The sequence below is a fragment of the Meleagris gallopavo genome, chromosome 5 (genome assembly GCF_905368555.1).
Source record: "Meleagris gallopavo chromosome 5, MGAL_WU_HG_1.1, whole genome shotgun sequence".
Classification (NCBI taxonomy): Eukaryota; Metazoa; Chordata; class Aves; order Galliformes; family Phasianidae; genus Meleagris; species Meleagris gallopavo.
Genome location: NC_139408.1, coordinates 30,294,443 through 30,318,369, shown reverse-complemented (window position 1 = coordinate 30,318,369; position 23,927 = coordinate 30,294,443). Strand labels below are relative to the sequence as shown.

The following is a 23,927-nucleotide window of genomic DNA, read 5'->3' as shown; positions in this document are numbered from 1 at the left end:
TCCATTTACCTCAGACCACAGGATTAACTGAGCACCTTCCGTATTAACTCTCTCATCAAATAATTATCACTGCTTTTTCCATTCAGTATTATTACATACGGCATTTACTTTAATTTCCTCCAAGTATTGAATAAAAAGCGTATTCATTATATAATATATTTACTCTCAGAGCCATGAAGTCATGAACTCATTTTAAGGACTGAGGAAAAGAAGCAAATATAAAATGATTATGGGCAAGACATGCTGTCTACCTCGGCAGTCAGTTTAATGTCTATCATGGAGAAATGAATTTTCCAAGACCGATTGTGGTACAAGTATTTTTAACCTGCCCTTGCTTGCATTGGTTTAAATCTGGAGTAACTCACTGAAGTTAAAAGAGAAGCCTGGAAGAATTCCACTGAGTGAGAGAAGAAGTTGGCCACCAGCATAAAAACTAATAGTTTAATCTTCCTCTTGGTTCTAGAGTTGGTCATTTCTTTATGAATATTTACTACAGTTGTAGTACATAGGAAGAAACTTGTTTAGCATTTTTGGCAGAAAATATAATTTCTCCTTCTGAAACATATATTTCAAGAAAGTATTGTATTCTAACACATTGCCCTTCTTCCATCCCCCTCTAGCTGGACTGTCTCTACACTTCCCCATTTTTCCAAGAGTTTTTTTCATGCTTCCAGGAAGTAAGGATGTGATGGTATTCCCATGTTATGGACAGACAACTGAGACTGAGGGATTGTGAGCTAAATTCAGAGCAAGGATTTTTCTTATAAACAGAAGTGTCTCTGTGAGTACTTACATACTGTAAGCACTGTAGCAGAAATGCTAAGTCACAGCTTGAACCAGTGATTGAGCGCTTGGTAGGAAGGTGGAGCCAACCCAGGGGAGCTCAGGAGCATGCAATACACCTGAGTGACTGAAAGGGCTGGAGCCAGGATCCACCCGTTCCCCGACCTCATTTAAGTGTTGGCAGTGGAGCTGGGAATATTTCACCTGGAGATCCCTGCCTACTTGAGCCTTCTGAAGGTTAGCAAATTTTCTTCATTGTTGTGTCTATGGCTGTTGTGTTTGGGCTTGTCTTATTTGTTGTAGCCTAGGAGTTTGCTGCCCTGCTATTATTGCTGTACTTTCCATCACGCTACAGCATTATGCACGTGGATTCTGTTCCCTAATCTGCTCAACACTAAGAAGCACCTAAAGTCACCCAGTACTCAGTATTTAACTTGTGAAGTTGTGTTATCTGTTGGACAGACGTGCTAGTGCATCAGGTTATAACCAAATCAGTTAACCATCTTTTAGGCAGCTCCTGAGTTCTGCTAGGATTTCCAAAAGGATTCATTCTTTTGTTTTTACTCATGATTATAAGTTTCCCATGTAGATAGATACAGAATGTGGTCCCAGTAGCTAAGCCTAAGCATTCCCTTGAGTCTGGGTCCCTGGGTTGGTCCCTGTCAGTGTGGGTGTGGATCCACACCCCAGCTCCCCTGTGACTGCTCCATCCTCCAGGTGGTCTGATAGTGCACTGTAACTTGCTCTCTGTAAAACATGTTGGCTATGTGAAAAAGATGCATTTGCATCTGGGGCTGAGTTCTAGAAATTTCTCTAGGTAACCTAATATTCCAAACTGATTATCTTCAAGAAGAGGGCTTGTCTGAGAAGCCTCAGCCTGTTGGCTATATAGTAGAGGTTTGAATTTAGCTCTCCCACACCATGCAAAGTGCTGGAATATGAGTTGAAGTGTATCTCCTCCAATTCTCTTCTCTTTTCTAATGAAAGAAGGACTTGACTGCTGCTTAGAAGAGCAATGGCACTCAGACTCTCGCCCAACTCTGTGTCTCCCTGGATACAATGTCAGCTCCTAATTGGATCACTCAGACTTACAAACTCCACCCATCAGAATCTAATGCCTTACACACTGTAAGGATTGAAGGCAAGGTACTTTTACATTAAGGCATGCATTGAAATTCAACATTTGTCTATGTAGAGATACATCTTCTTGCATTGGCAGTTAGTAGAACAGACATTTGGAGAGGCCACAGTGTGTCTATCTCAGCCTCCATTACTTACACCAAATCCCAGCTTTGTTGAATTGATCTTTCAATGGCAGCAGCCTTAAGTTAGCTTGCCTCTGGGAAGACTCAGTAGCAGGTACTATATAGCAGGGATCACTGTATCTGCCTGTTCTCTTAAGACAACTTTAAGGTTTTAGTGAGCTAGTGATGAGGGGTTCTGTCTTTCCCTGCTTCTGCCACAGAAGGGGCTTGCTCCACAATTCCCAGGCAAATGGGACATGACATTCCCAGCTGCTCTTGGTGGCTTACTGCTGTCAGTCTCCAGATCCTCCAAAGTGGATCAGACAGCAATAGTCTGCTGATACCTCTCACTGATACCAGCTTGTAAGGTTATACAAAAGCTGCATAAGGCTCTGTGGGCTGAGTGATTCCAGTATAGTTTTTTTTTCCAGTTTTGTAGAACTGAAATGCAGTTTCAGAGAATGTAGGCACAGACAACAAAAAAGTGCCTCAGAAATAATAAAAAAAGTTGTCTTCTCTGTTTCATAGTATATTAATCCAGAATATAAAGAATCAAATCAAGAAGCCAATAAAGGGAAAAAGAAATCTAGGTATTCTTCCCCATTTGTGTAGTTTAGCCACCAGTTAGTTGACTATGAATTAGCAATGCAAATAGTGTGAGGGAGAAGGGTATTTACAGTGTCACCACCATCAGGGGTGATGGTAGCCATCTTGCATGAGCTGTGATGCATTTTGTTTTCCCCCACATTACTCTCTCTTCTCAGGTACAGAGCCCTCCAGCTCTCTGAGCAGCAGCCATATGGTTGGGAACATGAGAGTGGTGCTGTGCAGATAGGATCTCTTGGGCTTTTTTTGTGCTCTCAGACAGATCTCCAGGACGAGCCAGGCTTACGTTGTTCCATAACTTTACTATGTTTCCTCAGCAATTTTTGCAAGACCCTTTTCAAAGACTTGCACAAGCCTACTTTTCTTAGTTTATAATCTTAACTTTTGATTTCTATCTTAACTTGTGTGACACTATGCTATTGGCAAAACTCTACTCTGAAAAAGAGAGTCCTGAACAGTATAGCTGGTATTTTAAAGAGCCACTGCACTATTAAGGAGGAGACACAAAAATCCTGCCAGATTCAATCTGAATGAACTGAAAAACGTCTGATTTCCTGAGTATTCCCAAAAGGGATTACAGAAATCTGTGGATAACTATAATGTTAGCAAGATGAAATCAGAATATTGAGGTCATCTGAAACTTATGCAGCGCAGACATCTATAGAAAAGGAGAAGGGACTATTCTTAAAGTGCTTCAAGAGTGCTAATAATTAGCATATAATAACAATAAAATTAAGCTCAGAAGTGTATTGGATACCCTCAAGGAGCATTGGCCTTGATGTTACCATTGGAATCAGACTCCCAAAAACAAAAGCATAAGCAATAAATAAACTGGAAGGTCAAAGAAAGAATTTAGCACTGTCAGAATGGAATGGGTCTAAGTGTTTTTCCTGATGGGGGGGAAAAATAGCTATTAGGAAAAAAAAAAAAGATTGTTGCTATTTATGAACATCAGGTTGCTAAGTGACATCATGTGATGTTCACCACTTCAGCGGCCACCCACAGTTCTCAAGGAATAGCAACAGAGGGGGTGAGAAGGGTGAAAGAAAACCAAAAGGCTGAGTTACTATTAAAAAAAGTCCTACTATTCAAAAAGGAGGAAAAAAAAAAAAAAAAGCAAAATAAGCCCTCTAAAAATACTTCATTTCTTTTTCTAGGAGAATCCTTTAGAACTAGGCTAGGAACTATTAACAGAAGCAACCAGGTGAATCATCTAAAAGAGAGCCTCAGAACCAAAACCTAAGTTAACATAAGTTAGCCACTTGCTTTTACACATACAAATATGTACATGCATGTGTATTCAGTTGTTTTCTACATGAATAAAAGACCATGCTATATATTTCTTATTTGGTCCTAATGCCAGAACTCAGTCATCTGGGCTCAAATGTTTCACGCATCTTTAATTTATATTTTTTTTACTTCAGGTGTGTCAACTAAGCTGCTTCATGTAGATTCAGTTACTTCAGCAACCATGTCACTGAACCCTTAGCACTTCCCAAGAGTTGTAGTAGTTCTCTTCTCTCTGAAATTTGTCAGAGGAAGTGAGATAGGGACAAGACTGATATGGAGAGCAGAAAAAGTCTGGATCACACACCCCAGGGGAGCATGCTTGAGAAACTGAGGTGCTTGGATGAGGAAATAAAGAAATTAGAGAATAGACAATAATTCTGGTGTTCTTGTGGTGGTGGTGACGGTGATGGTGATTCTGAAAGAAAATGTAGTATGGGTTTGAACCTACAATCCAAATGCTCACCTCTTCTGTTTTGGAAATTCTTCACACTCAAAGCTTTGGAGGCAAGCGACATAAAGGAACATGCTCAGCCTTCCTAGTTGGTGTATCACTTTAACTGTGAATGTTTGATAACCTTTTCTTAATCACCTCCCCCATCATAAATTGTCTTTGGCTTTGTGAGTGCTTTACTATGGAGCACAGGTATTCATTTTGACTTTCCTGATACTTTGCCTTTAATACTAACATATAAAATGAGAAAATGTATATGTATAGATATAAATATATACATCCAAAATATCCCTCTCTCACTCTCTTGGAAACTCCTGCTCCCTCTCTTCTCTTCAGATTCTTTCAGTTACATTATCCACAAGCAGAATGAAATTTAATAGGTCTTTCTCAAATACTGCCAGTTTCCATTTTTCAATGAGCAATATTACAACAGGTTATTAATTTGATGCCCGTCAACCAGAAAAAAAACATTTAGGGTATTGAATTAATTTTCTTTAGTCTCACATGCAGTGAGTAAAAAGGAAGGGCAATTTGGTGTGGTTGTGAGAGCTGGGATAATCATGTTAGGTAGATAAATTAGGGGGGGGAAATATCTGTTGTTTTCTCAGAAGATGATTATCAATACTTGCCCATTACCAATACATCTTTACTAGCAAAGTTAAAACACACAGAGGTACATAGCCTGCTTAGTGTCTCAGAGTCACAAGATTATTGTAATTAAGACTCAAGTCACACTGATTTGGAGCATAATTTCCTCCTCAGAAGAGAATTTCTGCTGGAGAATGTGAAGTATAGCCTTCTAGTTTTGCTTGGTTAAGCCTTTCCTTTACCAGACTCCCAGAAAACTGCTTGTGTAGTACCGTTGAAGCATTTAAACTAGGAATGTGCCTGCTTTTAAAGGGGAGAAGGCAAGAATTTTATTTCTTGCCCACTTCTTTTGTTGGCATTTTTATTTCTGCTGCTGGGGAGGGGGAGGAGGGAGAGGGAAGACAAACATGCCCTCAGTTCCTTTTCCCCATACTAACAGAGTAGCTTTTTCTCTGTGGCAAGCACACCTTCCAGACAGGGAGTTGCTTTCGGACTTGAGTGGTTCACTCCCTTCCTGTTTGAGACCAATTCCATCTCATTTGCGATGCTGTTAGTCAAGGAAGTGGCTATCCTGAGGTCACTCCTGAGCCCACCCTTTCCAAATGGCACTGCAGCCCTTTCTTCTGAAACACCACCCCCAAGGTTGGGCCCTTGCTGTGGTGAACAAGCAATGTAAATCTGTCAAGATTAGCCACAACTGGTGCATGTTGAAATTCTCCAAAATAATTTGAAAGCTGTGGTTTGAAAAATGATGCTGGCTATTTATTAAAACAGCAAGCATGATCAGACCAAGCCAACTTGCTGGCTTAACAGATGGAAGCTTGTTAAAAATCTTTATTTCAATATGTTAAGAAACCAGTATTGCTGCAAATTGTGAAGTATGACTTGTGTTTCAAGCCCCAGTGGAATGGATGTCTCGTGCTTTGAAACTCTCTGCTCTATGTTCAAGACCCAACGTTTGCTACTTCATAATGTTTTGATTTGTTTTGCTCTTGTTTTTCTGGATTTTTTTTTTTTTAAGAAGTCAACTATTCCAGTATTTTTAATAGCTATCCCATATTTCCTGTCTTTTCTTTGAACTATGGTAGGTACTCTGATACTTTCTGTCAGTTGAGGACAGTACGATGATTACTTCATGAAGTTCTGGTCTACCATCTTTACTATCAGATAACACTGTTTTGGCTTTTTTTACACCTGAAGCATGGAGAGGTTTAAGTTTTATTCCCAAGATCCCACTGCATGTTACAAGGAGAGAAATCTTCTTGTCCTAGCATAGACAAAAAGATCTTCCTTTCTGATTTCTTTTCCTCTCATTAGAAGGAAGATTTAAAAACAAAACAAAAAAGTAAAGAGAATTCACTTAAGCATGGCAAATCTGTGGAATAAAGTAACTGGTAGTGAGGAAAAATGGCATAATGATGTTCCTAAGCTGAAAAAGGGACCTTTTGCAAATCTGTATACTTGCCCGATCTAATACACATGTTTTGGTACATGCACATTCTTGGAAATCTTTGCAGGCAGCCAGTGCTCCTGATGTAGGCTGTGGCACTCAATAGCAGGATTCTGATCCTACAGATCGGTCAGGTAACTCGCACACCTGGCCATACACTTATTCATCCATTCAAATATTCACTGTACATTAATTGGATAGTTCCTATGCATACCAATCTTAAGACTTCTGTTATTCATTCTTAAAAGGAAGTCAGGCTAGGTGTCAAACAGGAACATGTGAATACGTCATATATGAGCATAAAAAATTAAGATAAGTTTGTGTGCAATCATGAGGAGATTAATTTTCAATCAGAAAACCTAAAAATGGAAATATTTTGTGCTTGGTTTTTCACTCCTGTAACTCCAGTTTCCAGCTAAGATGAATAAAAATACCCTTCAATGAAGGCAGTGAAACCACAAAGAAAGACTGCAATACGCACACTCCTCTCAGAGAAGCCCTACCACTTAACTTCTAAGAAATAAAGTCAGTGTAAATCATGATGTGATGAATGCTTCACTGAAATGATTCATGCCATATGGTCTGAAGAGCAAAATGGGCACAGTTTATTTTTAAAAGAATGAGAAATATGAACTTGGAATATTCATTGCTTTGTCCTGCCAGGCTGAACATTTGCTGCAGCAGAGGCCAGACTTAGTGCAGGTCTGTCTTCTTTTGCTCACTTAATAGCATATGTTGCAGCAGTTCAGGGCTTCAGTCTTGCTCATAATGGAATAATGCCTACAACATTACAAGCAGTACTCAGCACCATCTTCTGTGGAGATATGTTCACTGGGCACTCAGAGATTGTATTGCCTGCTCACTTTCTCTTATAAGATGCTAGCCATGAGAACTTCACAAGCAAGTAGTCTTCACAAGGCAATTACTACCTTGGTAGTGAGAAGCCAGTTAAATTCAGCCCTGACAAGAGGCAAAAGGTGCTGTCAGTTCTGTGAGTCACTTGCCTTTCCCTTTTCTCAGGCTACTTATGCTCAACACCTTTCTTGGCATGTTGTTGTATATGTTCAGCGTGAGATTCCACTTAAGCAAGAAGAAATCTAACAATAAACTGGTTCTTTCAACATTCATAACTCTTCCTTTGCAGTGCACCACAGGGGAAAAAGAAATAGGAGCAGACAAATGTGAATGCTGGGTCTGCAAAGAACTGGGTTTTGTTGTCAACAATACTGAAAGATATAAGCACATCTCACTAAAATCCTTAGGTTGCACAATAAATCCTTTTAAAGCAAATGACAAAAATCTCAGTAACTTCAACTATAAGCAACAAATATTATAATACTGCAGAGCTAGACTGCATTATTGATTTTTATCCCAACTTGTGGATAGTGAAGTGCCATCACCTCCTTAGACAAGCATTGGAAAAAGAGGCATGTTCAGGTAGCAGGCAGTGTACTGATGGCTGCCTGCTTCTGAGCTCTCCCTCATCAGCTGTGTAGTTGTGTGCCCGAGGAAAGTACTTTGAGAACAATCCATTTTCCAGAAATTGACTTTGATTCTTCAGAATTTATCATTATATGTAGTTTTGAGCAGGAGTTCATTTTGGACTGAGAACTTCCAAGTCACCACTTCAGGTAGCTTGGTTTAGTCTGGTAGAATGCTTTCTAAACCAAATGTTTGTAATGTGAGGGCAGTTTCAGCTAAAGTAGGGCAGCTCTTGCAGTGACAAGTGGGATTCTTGTATCCAGTACAAAACCATTCAGACTCTGTGTAGTCAATACATGTATCATTCACATCTACATCACTCCCAAGATTGATGTAATCTATATACATGCCAATTTCACCTTGCAGCCTGGTTCTACAATGCTCTAATGAATGTGATACTGCTCTGGGTGGGGACTTGCAAATAATCCTTAAAAAATGATAAAGAGTTTATTGAATGATTAAGAATAGTTTTATACGGGGCTTGAAAGTAGCAAGCTGCTGTTGTTTAAATGTCATTGAGTCTGCAGAACAGTATCTATCTTTTGTCTAATAGGCTTGTGCTATTTTACAGGTGGAAGTTGGACGGTTTAAACTGATGCATAAAAAAGTACAGACTGCTTCATTTTAACATAATCCTGTTACTGATCTGTTTTATGCTCCATTCATAAGCTTCTCACATTGAATTAGGCGTGTGCAAAATGCTGTCTTCATTTCTAAACTGTGCATATACAGTACAACACTGTGCAGGCAAGTTCTTGTGAAAAGGAAACGTTTACTATGTGGTATATTCTATTTCTTTTTCGCTCCTCTGAGTCCCTCTAGTGGTCAATAATTGCTTGCTACATGTTTCTCAGTACTACAAATTGTACCTTTCTCTCTAAAATAGAGGCATCTCCCTCTCGTTTGAATTCAAGATATCTGGTTCTTATTCTTGGGCCACAATTTAGAAGGACAAAACAAAGGATCTTCCCAAACATGCAGCTGCTTTATCTGTGAACAGTGTCACTATGTTTACTAGAAATAAATTTTTAATTTGTTTAAGCAACGTTATAGACACCTTGTAATTGTAGAGATTTACTACAAATTGGCAGGAGACCCAAATTCCTGCCTTCACTAGGCTTTCCACTCAAGATGCTTTCCAGTATACTTAAGAGAGGTGTAGACAGTCGCTGCTGCACACTCTGCTAAGATGCCATTTCGTACCAGTTTGGGTGGATTCAGGTCAGCCCTGATCCAGACCTGTCCCCATTTTCTAACCCAAGCTGTGTGCTTCTGCACCATTCATGTGCTAGCACTAGGATGTGTCTGACTGCTGAGTGATGGCAAGCTGCCAGACTAGTGAAAAAGAAATCCTGTCAAAAACCTTGTTCCAGTTTGATATATGTAAGGTTCTGAGGACAGAGCTGACAACAGAAAAGCCACATCTGCCCTTCCCATGAGTGTGATGGCCATATGCTGGGGCCTTTTTTGGAGGTGGTGGTTGCATATTTCACAGAACATGTGACAAGGGCAAAACCCAATCCCTTAGAAGTAAACTGCTACGAAGCATTTTTAGCCAGCTATTTCTTGTATTTCTTCCCAATGGATGGGAAACAGATAAATGGACTTAGAAAATTGTGAATTGAATTAACAGTGAAGTTGTAAGCAGATGTTAGGCAATATGCCTATAAGGTTACAACCAAAAATCTTTCGCTTGCAGGTTTCAAGATGTTGTTTATGTCAGACTTGTTCTTCCTCATGCATGTAATATTTATATAATGCAGGAAAGTTAGAAAGAAAAATACACTTCTGACAAAACAAAATTTAGAGACCCATGGAAGAATGCTGCCACCTACTTGCACCACACAGTACTTCTTACATTACCAGACTGCCTTCTAATTTCGATAGATTGTGTTATGATAGTTTCAGTTGCTCTCTGTTCTTCTTAACATACACTGCTGTGTGGCACGAAGGTTACAGAAAAGAATGAGAAGGTTACAGAAAAGAATGAGAAAGAAAACTGTCTATTTCTACGTATTTTTCTTTCCTGCTCTCTTTACCAGACGTTTATTTAGACCCCAAATAAGAGCAGATGATTCTGAAGGAGTGGCAAAAGCCTGGAGTTTCAAGTATAAAATGAAGAGACAAGAAAGCTTCATAATGCTACTGCTACTTAAGCAGATGGGGGAGGACACAACTAGGCCTTCGAGACTTCAGCAGAAATGTTTTCTGAATGAAACAGTGCTTTCAACATGGGACTCTGGTATGCTGCACCACTCCTGAGTGAACTTCACAGTACTTTTTCCATTCCTGATGCTGGAGGAATACCTTTGTTCTATTTCAAACAGCACATGCAAATAAGATTATTTTAGTATTGAGTCCATTTCTCAAGGAGGAGACAAAAAGGCAAGGAAATTCCCCCTGAACTGCTCCGCTTGTAAAGCAGGCAATGCCACAAATTCTGTGGCTTCTGTCATTCTTGAAGCCCTCCTGAAATCTTACATATGCTATTAATATTAATGCTACTCAGTGCAAGCTCCTTGTTGCCAGACGGCGCAGGAAGCTGAAGTCCCCCAGTATGTAACAAATTGCTTGTTGTTTAAGCAATCTGGAAAGAATCTCCTTTCCAGATTCCCTGCTCTCAGGGGTTCAATTGCGAACGCAGATGAAGCAGCGTGTCGGGGCGGCCCAACCTGCCGTATCTGGCGGAGGTTGCACCGTGGCCCGGCGGCTCCGCGGAACGCAGCGGCGGGCGCAGGTTGCGGCGGGGCCGATTTGAAGCGGGCACAGCGCGGCGGCAGCCGCTGTGGCGGCATGAGGGAGCTGGAGCCGGGCCTGAAGATGGAGTGCGACATCTTGGACGCGCTGGAGGCCCTAGGGTAGGTAACGGGGGAGCGGCTGCGGCTCTCCTTTCGCGGCGGGGCCTTGGGGGTGACGGGAGGCTCCTGGAGGGAGCGGCGGCCCGGCCGGCCCTGCTCCGCTGCGGCGGCGGTGCGGAGGGGCCGAGGGGCGCCGCTGCTGCGCTTGGGGCGGGCGGGGCTGCACGCGGCTGGGGACGGAGCGGAGCGCAGCGCTGGCCGAGCAGGGCATCCCGCTTCACCTGGGAGCCCGTGCGGGGGCTGCGCTGCCTGTGTGTTGGTGGGCGCCTCCGCTGTAACGAAGCGCTCAGCGTATTTAAAAGTATGCATATTTTCTGTTAAACCCGCTTCGTATTATCGAGCTTTATTTCCCTGTACAGGTACACGGGTCCCCTCTTGGAAGAGGAAGCCCTGAAGAAAGCAGCACAAAGTGGATTATCTTCACCGGAGTATTTTGACCTCTGTGTTTGGTTAGGTTCCCAAATAAAATCACTTGGTGACATGGAAGAAAGCATCACGTCAGCAGATGGTAAACGAGTGTTAATTTATTGAAGCTATGTATTACTTGATTGGGGGATACACACTTGACATTTAAGCTAGTAATAAAATTAATATTGGAGTTTAGAAGGCAGCTAAGAGGTAGCCAAAGAGAGGCTGATGTTTTTGTGTATGTAGCTGCTAGATTAAGGTCTAACCTGGTGAAGATTCTTTCAAAAGGAAGAAAGGGGGGAAAAAAAAAAAAAAAAAGACAACCTACCGGACAATAAAGCTGGGCACATAGGTGTGATTGGGTTAGTTTGACTCCTGGAACTTGGTCATCACAAAATGAATGACAGTTGTCCACTGCTTTGTGGCATCCGCTCTTTGCTTGACAGCGATATTCCTGTGATCTGAAGGAGTAAGTTCTCCTGTCTCTCTGCTAGATGCGAGCTGCTGATTCACTCCAAATACTTGCATTATGGTTTCAGACTGCTGTAGCATCAGCTTCTTCTTTAAAGCATGAATGCAGTATTGCCTTTGCTATTGAAAATGCTGTCTGTTTGTATGTAGGACCTCTTTAAGAAGAAAGAAGATGTTACTGGAGTGGCAGGTTGTGTTTGTCAGTGGTATCGAAACCTGCAATCTAAATGTATAAATCATTAAATCTTAATTAATTGGAGGTTTCTATTAATAAAAAATGAAAATTAAATTAAAAGAAAAACAATTAATGGTCTTTATTTATTTCTACAGGTGATAAAGATATAGAGAGCTTCCAACTTGAGATTAGTGGCTTCCTGAGAGAAATGGCTTGTCCATATTCATCACTTGTATCTGGAGACATAAAGGACAGATTGAAAGAGAAAGAAGATTGCCTTAAACTCCTCTGTAAGTTAAAATCACTTTTCCCCCTTACAATATTTTATGTGCTTGCTCTGTAATTATGATACAGTTTAGATATTTCTTTTTGTGTATTTAAGTGTATCTCTACAATCACTACAGTTTACCTGTGCATGCACCAGATCACTCATGGAAGAGTGAAAATGGCAAGAGTAATATTTGTTTGTGATGTATTATTCAACCTACTGAGGCCTCCTGGTAATTTCTTGATCCAGTTCCAGCTTAGCTGAAACTAAGGCCTTGCTTCTCTTGATTCTGAGAAGCCTTGGGGCAGCTTGAAAGAAAATGCAGCATGACTGAGACATGCTGAGAGTAAGATTGAGGAGAGCAACATCTAGGTTGGACCTGGGCTAAGGGAACCAGCTGAGACTGAGTACAGGAAAATTATATTGGGAAACTGATGGCGGCAAACACTTGAGATTTGACAAGAGAAGAATGGAATAACAGCAGGGAGCAGTGTGGTAGTATGAAATTAGCCAAGGAACTTGGCCTAGGGAAGGGTATTAGCAGTCAAGTATGTGTTGTTAAGATGTGCAGACAGAAGACAGGAAGCTAGATGAAAGTTAGTTCAAGTAACAAATGGGAAACTGACACTGACCTGTCAGGAGAGGACTGAGATAGGGTCTTTTATCACTGTCTTGTTTTACAAGAACGTGGATACAAAATTTGTCATGCCTCTAAATCTGCTATTGTGATGCTTTTCTTTGTAGTATTTCTAAGTACAGAACTTCAAGCTTTAAAGATACTGCACAGCAAGAAAAGTAAAAGCTCTCATTTGGAAAAGCACAACGAAATCTATCAGGAAGTACAAGCTATCTGTGATGCACTGGGCTTACCAAACTCCTCCTCATCCGATATTCCTCCTTTGTTAAGCAATGTGGAACAAAAGGTACAGATTTTCTCTCTGTTGTTAACTTTTATGCCTGTAAGCATCCATCTTAGTTAAGATCCTAACAGTATGGTTCATTTTATACTGCTTAGTGTTTAACTGTTTCAGTTGTGAGGTGAAATATTTGAGTGGCTCCCTCAGGAGTGAAGGTATGTGGTGAGCCATGCTTTGCCATGCAAACTTAGGGCGTGAGTTGAAGTAACACTTTTGTGTTTTGTGTTACCATTTAAATGCAGAAGACTTAGTCTAATAACAGTTTATATACCTGTATTCTGAGAAGTAGTAAATTTAATAAAATTTTCCAAAATTTACATTTTTGCTCATTAGCTTAGGAGTATCTTAATTGCAAGTATTGATTTGTTAGTGCCATTTCCTTAGCTGTAAATAGGATGAAAATGCCTGGATTACCAGGTTAGTCAATATGCAAACTTAAACCTTGCAGTATAGGTATTTCAGTTATATCCCACTAAATTCTAACTCATTTAATGATGATGATGTGATATTTGTCTTTCTCACTGCAGAATTTATTTTCTCTGTCAGGCAGTTAGAAGTTTTACTGTTCATTCCTTCCTGATGCCTGGGGAATCAGTCTCTTCTTGAAAACTGTGGGAGATGAATGCTGCCTGTGTTTGCTCATTTTTTTGTAATAATGTTCAAGAGGTGCCTGGATGAGGTGCTACAAGATATGGCTTAGTAGCTTAGAGGGTAGTAATGGTGATAGGAGGACGGTCGGACTAGATGATCTTGTAGGTCCTTTCCAACCTTGTGATTCTGTGTGATTATTTTTTTCCTTCCTCCTTGCCTAGTGAGCTGGTGAATGACTGGAAGTTTTGTGGAGAGGGCCTGTTCCTTGCCTGATTTTCTTACATGTGTGGCAGTACAGAACCTTTAATAGATTTGTATACAAGAACAAGCACCCAGGTGGTGAAAACATCTACATTCCCATAATGCCACTGTGCCTCATCTGTTTAGCTCAAATGGAGTGTTTAAATCTAGTCTTGCTAATAAACATTTTTGTGAGGATGGGGGGAGAAACAATTCTGGTGCTATTTTCTGAGGATTAAAACATCAGAGTTCCAGCTGATCAACTAACACTTGCCTAGGACTGTTGATTTTCCTCCAGATGGATGTAAGCCCTATTTTTATATTCAGAGGACTTTGTAGGCTCCAGCTATGGGCAGTGGCCTTCCTTGATTGCTTCTTTGTATCTCTTCTTTGAGACAGGTGTAGTTTCGTGCCCAGGTAAAGGAATAGGACTCTAGTTCTGCAGCAGCAGCCTTCTGGGTCAGCTTCTCACCTACACACCTATGAGCCCAGAAGGCTTTCTTGAATTATGGGGTTCCTTGTCTGCCATGTTTTGTGAAGTCCGAGAGTTCCTATCAGTTAGGATCACATGCTTGAGTTGATACACAGGGCATTACTGTTACAGTTTCATTAGTGCTAAAGTGAGCAGAGTCTTTAAAAAACACATTATCTCTCCGTTTCTACCTTCCCAAATTGCCTTAAGCTGTTTTTGGTGTTTTCCAGATCCATCAGCTCTGCCTTGCTTATACAACTTGCACTCACTTCACAGTGTAGAAATGTGACAAAACTAGTTCATTCATTTTCTTTGACTACAAATTAATAGTGTAATTTGTGCTCTGAACTTTCTGGCCCTTACAAGTGAAGAATTTTTTTCCTACTGTTCAGGAGATTCCGTAGAATTTCTACTGTATTTCTACATTGTCCTTCATCCTTTAGTTTCATGTGGGACAGGTTCAGAGTTTATTTTGGTAGTAGTTTCGAGTTGGGTATGTGCATTTAAAGATGTGGCTGCATTAGAATGGTGATGTCAATGATTGGATTTCTTTGCTTCATAAACTCTTCTTCAGTGCCATTTGTTACTTTTTTAGATCCTTACAAAAAGTCATTAAAAATGATCAGTGTCTTTTTGCAAATATTTTATTGCTTCTAATTCAATTAGATCCTGTATAAAATTGCACTGTTAATACTTACAATTATACTAGATAATTTGTAACAGAAACTTACAAACAAATCTACTATTTTTTATTGAAATTGGAAAAAGTAAGCAGAATTTGAAAGCAGTACTTCAGCTTGTGTACTCTTGCCTCTGTCTAGCATCTTCAGCGCTGTCAGCAGCTGTGGGAATAGCTCTGAGAGTAGTTCAGCTGTGCAACAGCAACCTGCTAAAGGGACAGATCACACGTTGTATCTTGGTATAGCATATTAGAACATTGCTTAACTTGAACAGAATTTAATTGAAATATGAAGAGACTATCTTTGAAAATAATATTTGGGAATATATGCCAGAGGACGGTTGTATTCCTGTCTTCCTGCAAAAGGATATTTACCAAAAGTCTTTTACTTACAGCTGTGTTGGTCGAGGCTGGGCAATGTATTCTGTAACTGTAAGGCAGCAAAGCTTGTACTTGGAGGATGAGCACTCAGTGTACTGCTGATGCAAGTGAGGGAATAAAGTATTAATAGAGATTCAGGAATCTGGACATGACTTTGCAGCGTGTCACAAACTGTAAATCAGTTTGCATGTAAACCCAGTTCCTCCTTAAATGTTGCTTGATGAATATACTTGTCACTGGATAAAATTACAGATGTGTTCTCTTTGCTTTGGTTAACAAAGGTTGCAGAAAGAGTCATGTAATGAAAGTATTCAGGAACTCTTTTTTTTTTTTATTTTAAATCGATAATAAGACAGAAGATGCATCTCTCCTTATGAGTCTGATAAAATGATAAAACAAAACATATTTGATCTTATGATTGGAATGAGTTGTGCTGAAGTAAGTGTAAATACAATTTGTGTTACGTGTTTTGTTTCAGATAAAGGACATTCTCTCAAAAGTTCAAAAAAACCACGTGGGGAAATCACTGCTAACAAAACCTCTGAATTCTGATCAAGTGGTAAGAATAAAAACAACTTAGTTTTTTTTTGTATTTCACAGGATGGTCGAAATTTATGTTTATGGCTTCAGCTGACTGTCCATTTTACAGTCACTGTTCTAACTATGATAATAAACATTCAATTACTAAGCATTAATAACACATTAATTCTGGAAGTATCTGATTGTTAATGTACTTTGTGTTGATACATGTATTTACTTTTAAAATACTTCTAATTAAGACTGCTGCAGCACTACACAGATGCACCCCTAATTTTATGTAGTTTATAGAGGTTACCTGGCAATGGCCATCTTATTTGCTGAATGAGGTTGCATTTCATTTGACTTACATACCCGTATAGAATTGAACATTTGGATTTTTGTACTGTAACACTGCAGGAAAGATTGGAAAAAATCAATGATGCTCTTCGCAGTGAATACGAATGTCGCCGTCGTATGTTAATGAAGAGGCTAGATGTGACAGTGCAGTCTTTTGGCTGGTCTGATAGAGCAAAGGTAAGCTTGCTGCATTCTTTGCTTCCTGTAGGTGGGAGTCTGCTACAATTCTGTAGGTCTTGTTAGCAAATATACTATGTAAATACAATTCCATTATTGCTGACTTCTTTTCGAGCAGTTTATCATCCTGGGTTGTAATATCTGAATCTTAGATGCTGTAGTAGGGCAAGAATTTGACTGAATGGCACTGGCCGTCTTTTGTGAGTGAGTGTCAATAGCTTCAAAAATAGAAATTCTAGCATCCTCTGTTGGGGTTTTTCACTGTAAGTCCACACCTCCCTTTTTCTTCCCTATATCCATCTGCCCCAGTGAAGTAAAGTAAGAGGAATCCTCAACATTTCTCTTAGAAATGCAAGAGAAAACCAAACGCTGGGCCTTGACATAGATAATTCACAAGGTCAGTGAGATTATTACAGTGACCTGTAATCTATCTTGGGCACAAAACAACTGAATAAGCAAACAGTCAGCTGAAGATCTTGTATGAGAAAAGCACACAATTACTTCCGTTCCTTCAGGTGCCTGAAACTTCCAAACCACTGTTGTGGATTTTGTCTGCTGGTATTGTTTTGTTATCACAGAATCACCAAGGTTGGAAAAGACCTCTAAGACCATCCAGTCCAACTGTCCACCTATCACCAATATTTTCCTACTAAACCACATCCCTCAGTACAACATCTAAACATTTGGTGAACTCCTCCAGGGATGATAGCTTCCCTTGGTATCCCATTCCAGCACGTGACCACTCTGCTTGAGAAGAAACTTTTCCTAATATCTAATGGCAGTAATTTAATTTTTATGATTTCCTAGCACTCTGTATATTAAAAAAATAGTAATGATTTAACCCAGTCTGATATTTCTGACCTAGAAATGCATACTATTTCAACCCAGTAACATAAGAAGAGAAGATACTAAAAGTTTGTAACAAGATGAATATACATGCAGGAAGCTAAAGGGAGATATTTTTCCTCATGAGCTGCAAGATAAACTTTTCTGTCAAGAGAAGATGAAAGATTTGTGTAGAAAGTTAGGACTGAAAGCAGTATCAGAATTTAGCACAGACGCATGCAGACACAATCTTTTTTACGAAGCTCACTAAGCACCACTGAAAGTCATGAGTCAAAGACTGCTGTTTCTGAACGGCTCACTTCAGTGTCAGCTGGGGTTGTGAATGCTTTTATGCAGAAAAAGAAGAAAAGAGAGGGCATTTACCTTGAAGTTGTCAGATTTCACGCTGTGTATAACTTCTCGTTGCTGTAGCAATACAGCTATAAATTTTCAAATGTAGAGTGTACTTCTAGGATGTAGCTGATGTTGGCTGATAATAACTTAGATTAAAATTTTAAGTCACCTGATGTTATTTCAAATGACATTTGAAACGATAAATACTTTCACAGCAGAACAACAGTTTAATGAGATTTTTGGTGATTCTAAAGCAGTAAGATAATTCACTTTCCTGTTGCAAAAGAAAAAAAACTGTTGATATGAAGTAGTATGCAGTTACAGAAATGATTCTATTATATATTAATTAAAAACTGCATATGATTTTTTAATCCTTTTCTCCTCACTTTTCTTGTAAAATACTTGTTTAGAACTTCTCCAAAGAAGCTTTTGGGATTTAAAATGTTTTGATATTGATGTTTTTTTTAAGCCAATAAGCAAGTTGTTTTCCTTTTTTAATTCAGTTTCTAGCTTGCCTTCCTCCCTTACAGTGAAGAGTCTAAATTTTAGTCTTAGATATATTGTAAACCATCAAAGAATGTTTGCTGCCAGTGGATAGGAGAGTTTCTTTTGTAACCGACTGAATTTCAGCAGCATGTTTTGTACATCACCACATGAAGAGAATTGGTGACAACTGGCACAGTATTTTGTAAGCTAACCTAGTTTTTCAGACATTACAGCCACTGCAACTTACTGAGACTTACTGTTCAGTAAGTGTGTTTTACAGCCTACGTACGCTAAGTGTGTTTGTATGTATGTCTAGCAAGTAAGTTATGTTTGATTTTTATCATTTAGGTAAAAACAGATGACATAGCACGAATCTATCAGCCCAAGCGCTACGCATTATCTCCAAAGTCAACAATAACGTTAGCTCACCTTCTTGCTGCTCGAGAGGATTTATCGAAGATCATAAGAACAAGTAGTGGATCAACACGGGAGAATACAGTCTGCGCAATCAACAAGGTAACTTTTGTTTTTGGGATATGAAAAAAGGACTCGGGATTTTACAGACCTATCAAAAATTTGAGATTACACTGTGTTCAGTATTTTTATTCGGTTTTGAAAGATGGGTATACTCAATACTTTAGAGCATTCCAGTAAACATTGCAACAACTTTTTTTTTTTTTTTTTTCGTATTATTATCTTATAACACAGTCAGTCATAGAAAACAGTAATCTAGATGAGCAGGTACAATGGAGGAGGTAGGCAGAGTTCAAAAAATTACTTTTCCTTTCCTACAGAGTTGTGCTTTTCAAACAGTAGTCTCAGAACACAGGACTACTCTAGTCAGTTCTCAGGATCAATAAATGCTTGATTAGACCATTTGAGAGCAAGATAAAGATAAGAATCACCCTTTTGTTTTGGGATCCTTATTATCTTAGGAAAGGGACTTCATTCATTCAACATAAAACTGTAGTAATAGTAATTCTTTCTTTTGCTTATTATTAATCCTGTTTTACAGACTTCTTAAAGTTTTGTTGCCCCACTTAGGTATTTTTTAATATGTTCTCATCCCAAAGATTCTGAAGTTTTCTAATTATTGTATGATCTCTCTTTTTTGTGTGTGTGTGTTTCGTTGGGTTGGTTGTTTTTTGTTTTTTTGTTGTTTTTTTTTTGTAAGCGGTCTTTGATTGGAGTACCTGGGACTGACTCGTGTCAGTTAACATTCATCATACAAAGAGTTTAGGAAATCTAGGAATTAAAACAAAAAGACCTGAATACCTCTCTATACTTCAACTTGATATTTTGTAAAGCTCAGTCGAGTAGAATCTGTTTTGTACACTAGATAATATCCGCCAAAGATCATTTTTTCTTTTCTTGAAAGTGTTATGGCAGCATGTTGTGCCTTTTTTCTGTTCTGCCTTTCTCCTCACTACTTCTTAATGGAAGGTAAACTGGTGTTACTTTTAAGAGCTGCATGCCAGTCTGCCGATTTTTGTTTTTTATGGCTGATTAGGTTAGAACGTTTTTGAAATCAGAGTAGAAGAGCAAACAGCACAGTAATCTTTACCTGTATGTATATATTTGAGTTATATGCTACTTTGTTGCAATACTTGGCATGCAGTTTTCTTCCTAACAATTTCACAACACTGTTATTAGCTAGCTAGCTGTAACTTAAATTTTACAGATGGAAAATGGGATCACTTTTGGAGTTCTTGCCACATGTTGCTGGCAAGTTAGAAGGAAACGAAATAGCAGCTGTCGAGCTCCACTCTGATAGGAACTTATTTCCTCTGAAGAGCAGGCAGCATGTCTTTGTCCAAAAAGAATTACCCTCTGTCCCTTCAAGTTATTATGTCCGTCTGTTTTTCAATATAGGTTCTGATGGGGAGAGTACCTGACCGTGGAGGCAGACCAACAGAGATTGAACCACCTCCTCCTGAAATGCCTCCGTGGCAAAAAAGACAGGAAGGTGGTGGAAGAGGTGGCTGGGGAGGTGGAGGTGGGGGTGGGAGGGGCAGCTGGGGTGGGGGAGGGGGGAGAGGAGGAGGTGGGGGTGGTTTTGGGGGTGGGGGTGGTTTTGGAGGTGGGGGAGGTTTTGGGGGCGGCGGTGGTTTTGGGGGTGGGGGTTTCAGAGGTGGTGGAAGAGGTGGAGGTGGTTTCCAAGGCGGCAGGGGGGACTATGGTGGCAGAGGTGGTTATGGTGGCAGGGGAGGTTATGGAGATCCGTATGGTGGAAGAGGAGGTGGAGGATACCGGAGATACTGAAAGAGTAACAGATGAAATATAGTGGTGGTGTTTACTGGTGTCAGGAATTTAGATATGGTACCTTTGGTTTAGATTAGATTAAAGTATGACCATGTGAATCATTGCATTCGACCAACTGATGTTGTCATTGAATTCTTTTAGTTAACCGAACAGAACTTTTTATACTAAAATATCCTGACTAGAGTCCTCGCTTTTCGTACTGGTTGTGTTTTTTTTTTTAAATTATGTTCATTTATTTAAAATAAGTCTCAGAAAACTGAATAAAAACCTTTTTAAAGAAACAGAATAAAGATGATGTTCAGGCCTCTCTAATTATTGCATGTTGCACATAAATTCTGCTCCAAAAGCTGGATGCAAAAAAAAAAAAATTAAGAAGTCAGACCTAAGAACTTGAGGGAGATGCTTCTGAAAGTCCAGAATGCTGCCTTTGTGCTTTTTTCTTTATCCAGTTTTCACATTGGACATATTGAAGAAATTCAGTTTCAAGTTGTCACTTAAGGCTTTGGTCAAAATTATTCAATGAACTTCACATAAAAGTAATATTCTGAATTAGTTCTCTACAGATACTAATAAAATTAGATGGCTTTGTGTGTTCATAAATATATCGGAGATTAATTGAAGGTCAGAGCATGTACCACAAAACCTGAATCATGGTGACTTTTGATGTTTATTTTTACTTAACTTGCTTTTCATATTATTGGTGTTTCATAAAAGCATTTTCTACTACCGTCATGTCCAGTAGGAGTTCATCTATATACTCTTTCTGCATCAGCCTTTAAAAATAAACGTCAACAAAGCTCAGTTGCCTGAGAAAGGGTGGGCTATTTCTTTTTTTTTTCTCCTGCCTACTCTCTGTATTTGGCCACTGCCAACTGCCAGCTGACAAGTTATCTCATGCACCAGTTGCTCCTCCCATTGAGGTTTCTGGAAAAAGTTCCAATATAGCATTCAAAGGCTTTGCTTCTTTATTCTGTCACCCAACTGGTTTGATAACCTGAAAGAAACTCTGTGTTGATATGTATGGATACCTTCTCCTTCACAGATAGTGTTACTCTAGTAGAAGAGCATCTAGATGAGGAAGTGGATTTTGTATAATTCTGGCTCTAAGTAGATTTGTTAAAAGAGATTAAGTTCAGGGCTGTCAGCTAAAAATTCTGTATGTTATCTAGCTTCTTTAGGTCCCTCCTCTGTTGTGATGCCATTTGTGAATAGAGGTAAAAGAGAGATGATGTCCAAGTATATATTCACGATGGTATTTATCAGGTTCATGTTACTGCAGAGATTCAGGAAGGCATCTGATAAACCTGGGCATATCTCTTGACAGAAACCTTGAAGCGCTTTCAAGAAATATATAACTTAGACTTATCTGCAGTTGAACTTTAAGATTTGAATTTGCTTTTATGTACCACAGTTATGAGTTTTTGTTTTTTTTTTTTCCCCCACAAACTTGCTGCTGATGTCTGTATTGGCATGCTTTAAAGTTGTTACCGTGTCTTCAGGGACACATGCATCATGCCCTCAATTACAGAGGCAGATCTATGCAGGAACGTAGAGTTCTGTTTAAAATTAAGTGATTTTCTAGCATGTTGTTTAAAAACATGTCAGATTTTATTAATTAGCTACTACCAACACCTTCATTTGAAATTTTAGTCTAGATGAACTTCAAAACTTTCCTTCTTATTCTGTATGCTTATTGACTGAGAATGCTGCTTTATGATGTGATTGGTACAGCCTTGGCCATACTTTACAGTTCCAGTAGGCTTCTAAGAAAAGAGAGTGGGAGACTTCATTGCTTGTATATGTTGACTTGAATGTGAACTCAATATAATGAAGTATTCTGCTGGCTTAACTTCACCCACCTTCTAGCAGTGTCATTATCACCTTCTTTGTACACTCATTTCTGTTGTCAGCCTCTGCTGCCATTCTGAGGAATTTCAAGTGGAAGCACAGTACTCATTTCCTTCCTTTGGAGACTGGTTTATTCACAGTGCTATAGAGGTAGCTCACAAATGACATTTTGAGTGAGACCACTGGCCATGGAGGTGACAAGCATTGGTCAGCAAGGGAAGAGGGAGAACAGTTTTTAACAAAGCCTTAATTTAAAATTCTCTTTGCTAATCCTATGCTGTTATTTTTGCTACAAGTAACATACAAACAACAATCAAGAGCTCAGTTTCACCAAGGATGTAGGCTAGGAAATTCAAGTGGTGTATCTATGCATAAAGATTTCATCAGTTTTAAGATGTGAAGATGCACTGGGTTAGTTGACCTGTAGGGCTGGTAGAATGTAGTAATTGTGTATGTGCCGCAGTGCTTTTACACTTGTCAGTTTGTGCTATTTGTAACAGAATAGTTCAGAGTAAAGTAGACAAGATTTGTGCCCCCATCCAGTTCTAACAGTTAAATTATTCTAGTAGTTTTCCAATTTTTCCAATTATTTTTTATGTAGACATTGTAAAAGACAAAACTTGAACTAAGTTGAAGTTCTATGGAAGATGCTTCGTTTTTTTTTTTATTTGAGCTATTTCATATTTTCTTGAGTAATTCCAATGTGTGAAGCCAGTAGTAGAAAAGCAAAGTAAGCACCACCACGTTTCATAGAGGTATCCCTTTCTTGGTCTTCTCTGTTGTCAGAATATATGTCCTTATTTTATCAGAAGATGCAATAATACCATTAAAACAATTGATTTAAACCTCCAACCCTTCTGTTTCAGTCTTGAAAAAAGTATTTTGAAAAATTCTGTTGTAAGAAAAAAGCCATTTTATATGTCTATGATTATTTCTGTGTTTATTCAAATGCAGTGAATTGTTTTGGTTATTCAGGAATTGAAGAAGACAACTTTTGTGTCAGGGCTGAAGAGAGATGGTTTTGTTAACAGCTGTAAACACTGAGGAATAAAGTACTGCATTTGAAGTTATTTGCATCACTTGTGTAGTGTGATTTTGATTCTCTATTCATATCTCCCGTGCTTGCAAGAAAGATTTCCTGCTGGTGATTTGAAATAATGATGAAACGTGTTTTTTATGATCATGAAAAATAACAAATTTTAACAAAAGTAGAGAAGGCAGTCAATAACAATACAAGAAAAGTTCACCAGGAGAGGTCCCAAATATATCCTGATTACGTTATCTGGAGTTACTAAGAAATCCGTCTCCATTGAAGGATATTCAGTTAAAATTTATCTTAATACAACAAGAAAATTGCATATGTGTTTATATGATCATTACTTTTGTCTTTATGTAAATTAAGGAAAAACTTCACAAGTAGTGAACTGAAGTAGTAATTGGAGGTTTCCCTTTTTTTTTTTTTTTTTCCCCTCACTTCTGCAATTCCTAAGCAAAACACACCTTGCTCTGTATGCGCAAAGTTGGGAGAGCAGATTTGCCTGTAAGTAGGAATGGTGTTTTTCAGTAGTTAGCACCCTCTTCTTCTTCCCTCCCCTCCCTCAGATATTTTGAAGTTCACTACCTGACATAAAAACATGCATGAGATACAGTATTTTGAGTTCTGTGGTAAGGTGAAGAATAGCAAAGGTTCAGGATGATGTGACGCTGCCTGTGTACTAGCCCTAGTAGAAATTGCAGAAGCCTTG

At 39.1% G+C, this 23,927-nt stretch overlaps 1 protein-coding gene across 1 annotated transcript; it reads left to right on the top strand.

Annotated features, from left to right (window-relative positions):
• The first annotated feature begins 10,594 nt into the window (after positions 1-10,594).
• TSLIG3B (tRNA splicing ligase complex subunit 3B) lies at positions 10,595-23,258 on the top strand. Its single transcript, XM_085225064.1, has 8 exons — positions 10,595-10,752; positions 11,112-11,260; positions 11,962-12,096; positions 12,819-12,997; positions 15,833-15,913; positions 16,291-16,407; positions 18,421-18,588; positions 19,945-23,258. The coding sequence occupies exons 1-8, from the start codon at positions 10,688-10,690 to the stop codon at positions 20,332-20,334; spliced, it is 1,284 nt and encodes a 427-aa protein (XP_085081190.1). The 5' UTR covers positions 10,595-10,687; the 3' UTR covers positions 20,335-23,258.
• Positions 23,259-23,927: the final 669 nt, after the last annotated feature.

Excerpts from the sequence above, each read along its gene's own strand:
- TSLIG3B (XM_085225064.1), top strand. The coding sequence starts at position 10,688 with ATGAGGGAGCTGGAGCCGGGCCTGAAGATGGAGTGCGACATCTTGGAC. Across the intron at positions 10,753-11,111 it reads GACGCGCTGGAGGCCCTAGG|GTACACGGGTCCCCTCTTGG; the intron begins GTAGGTAACGGG and ends TTCCCTGTACAG. Across the intron at positions 12,998-15,832 it reads TAAGCAATGTGGAACAAAAG|ATAAAGGACATTCTCTCAAA; the intron begins GTACAGATTTTC and ends GTTTTGTTTCAG.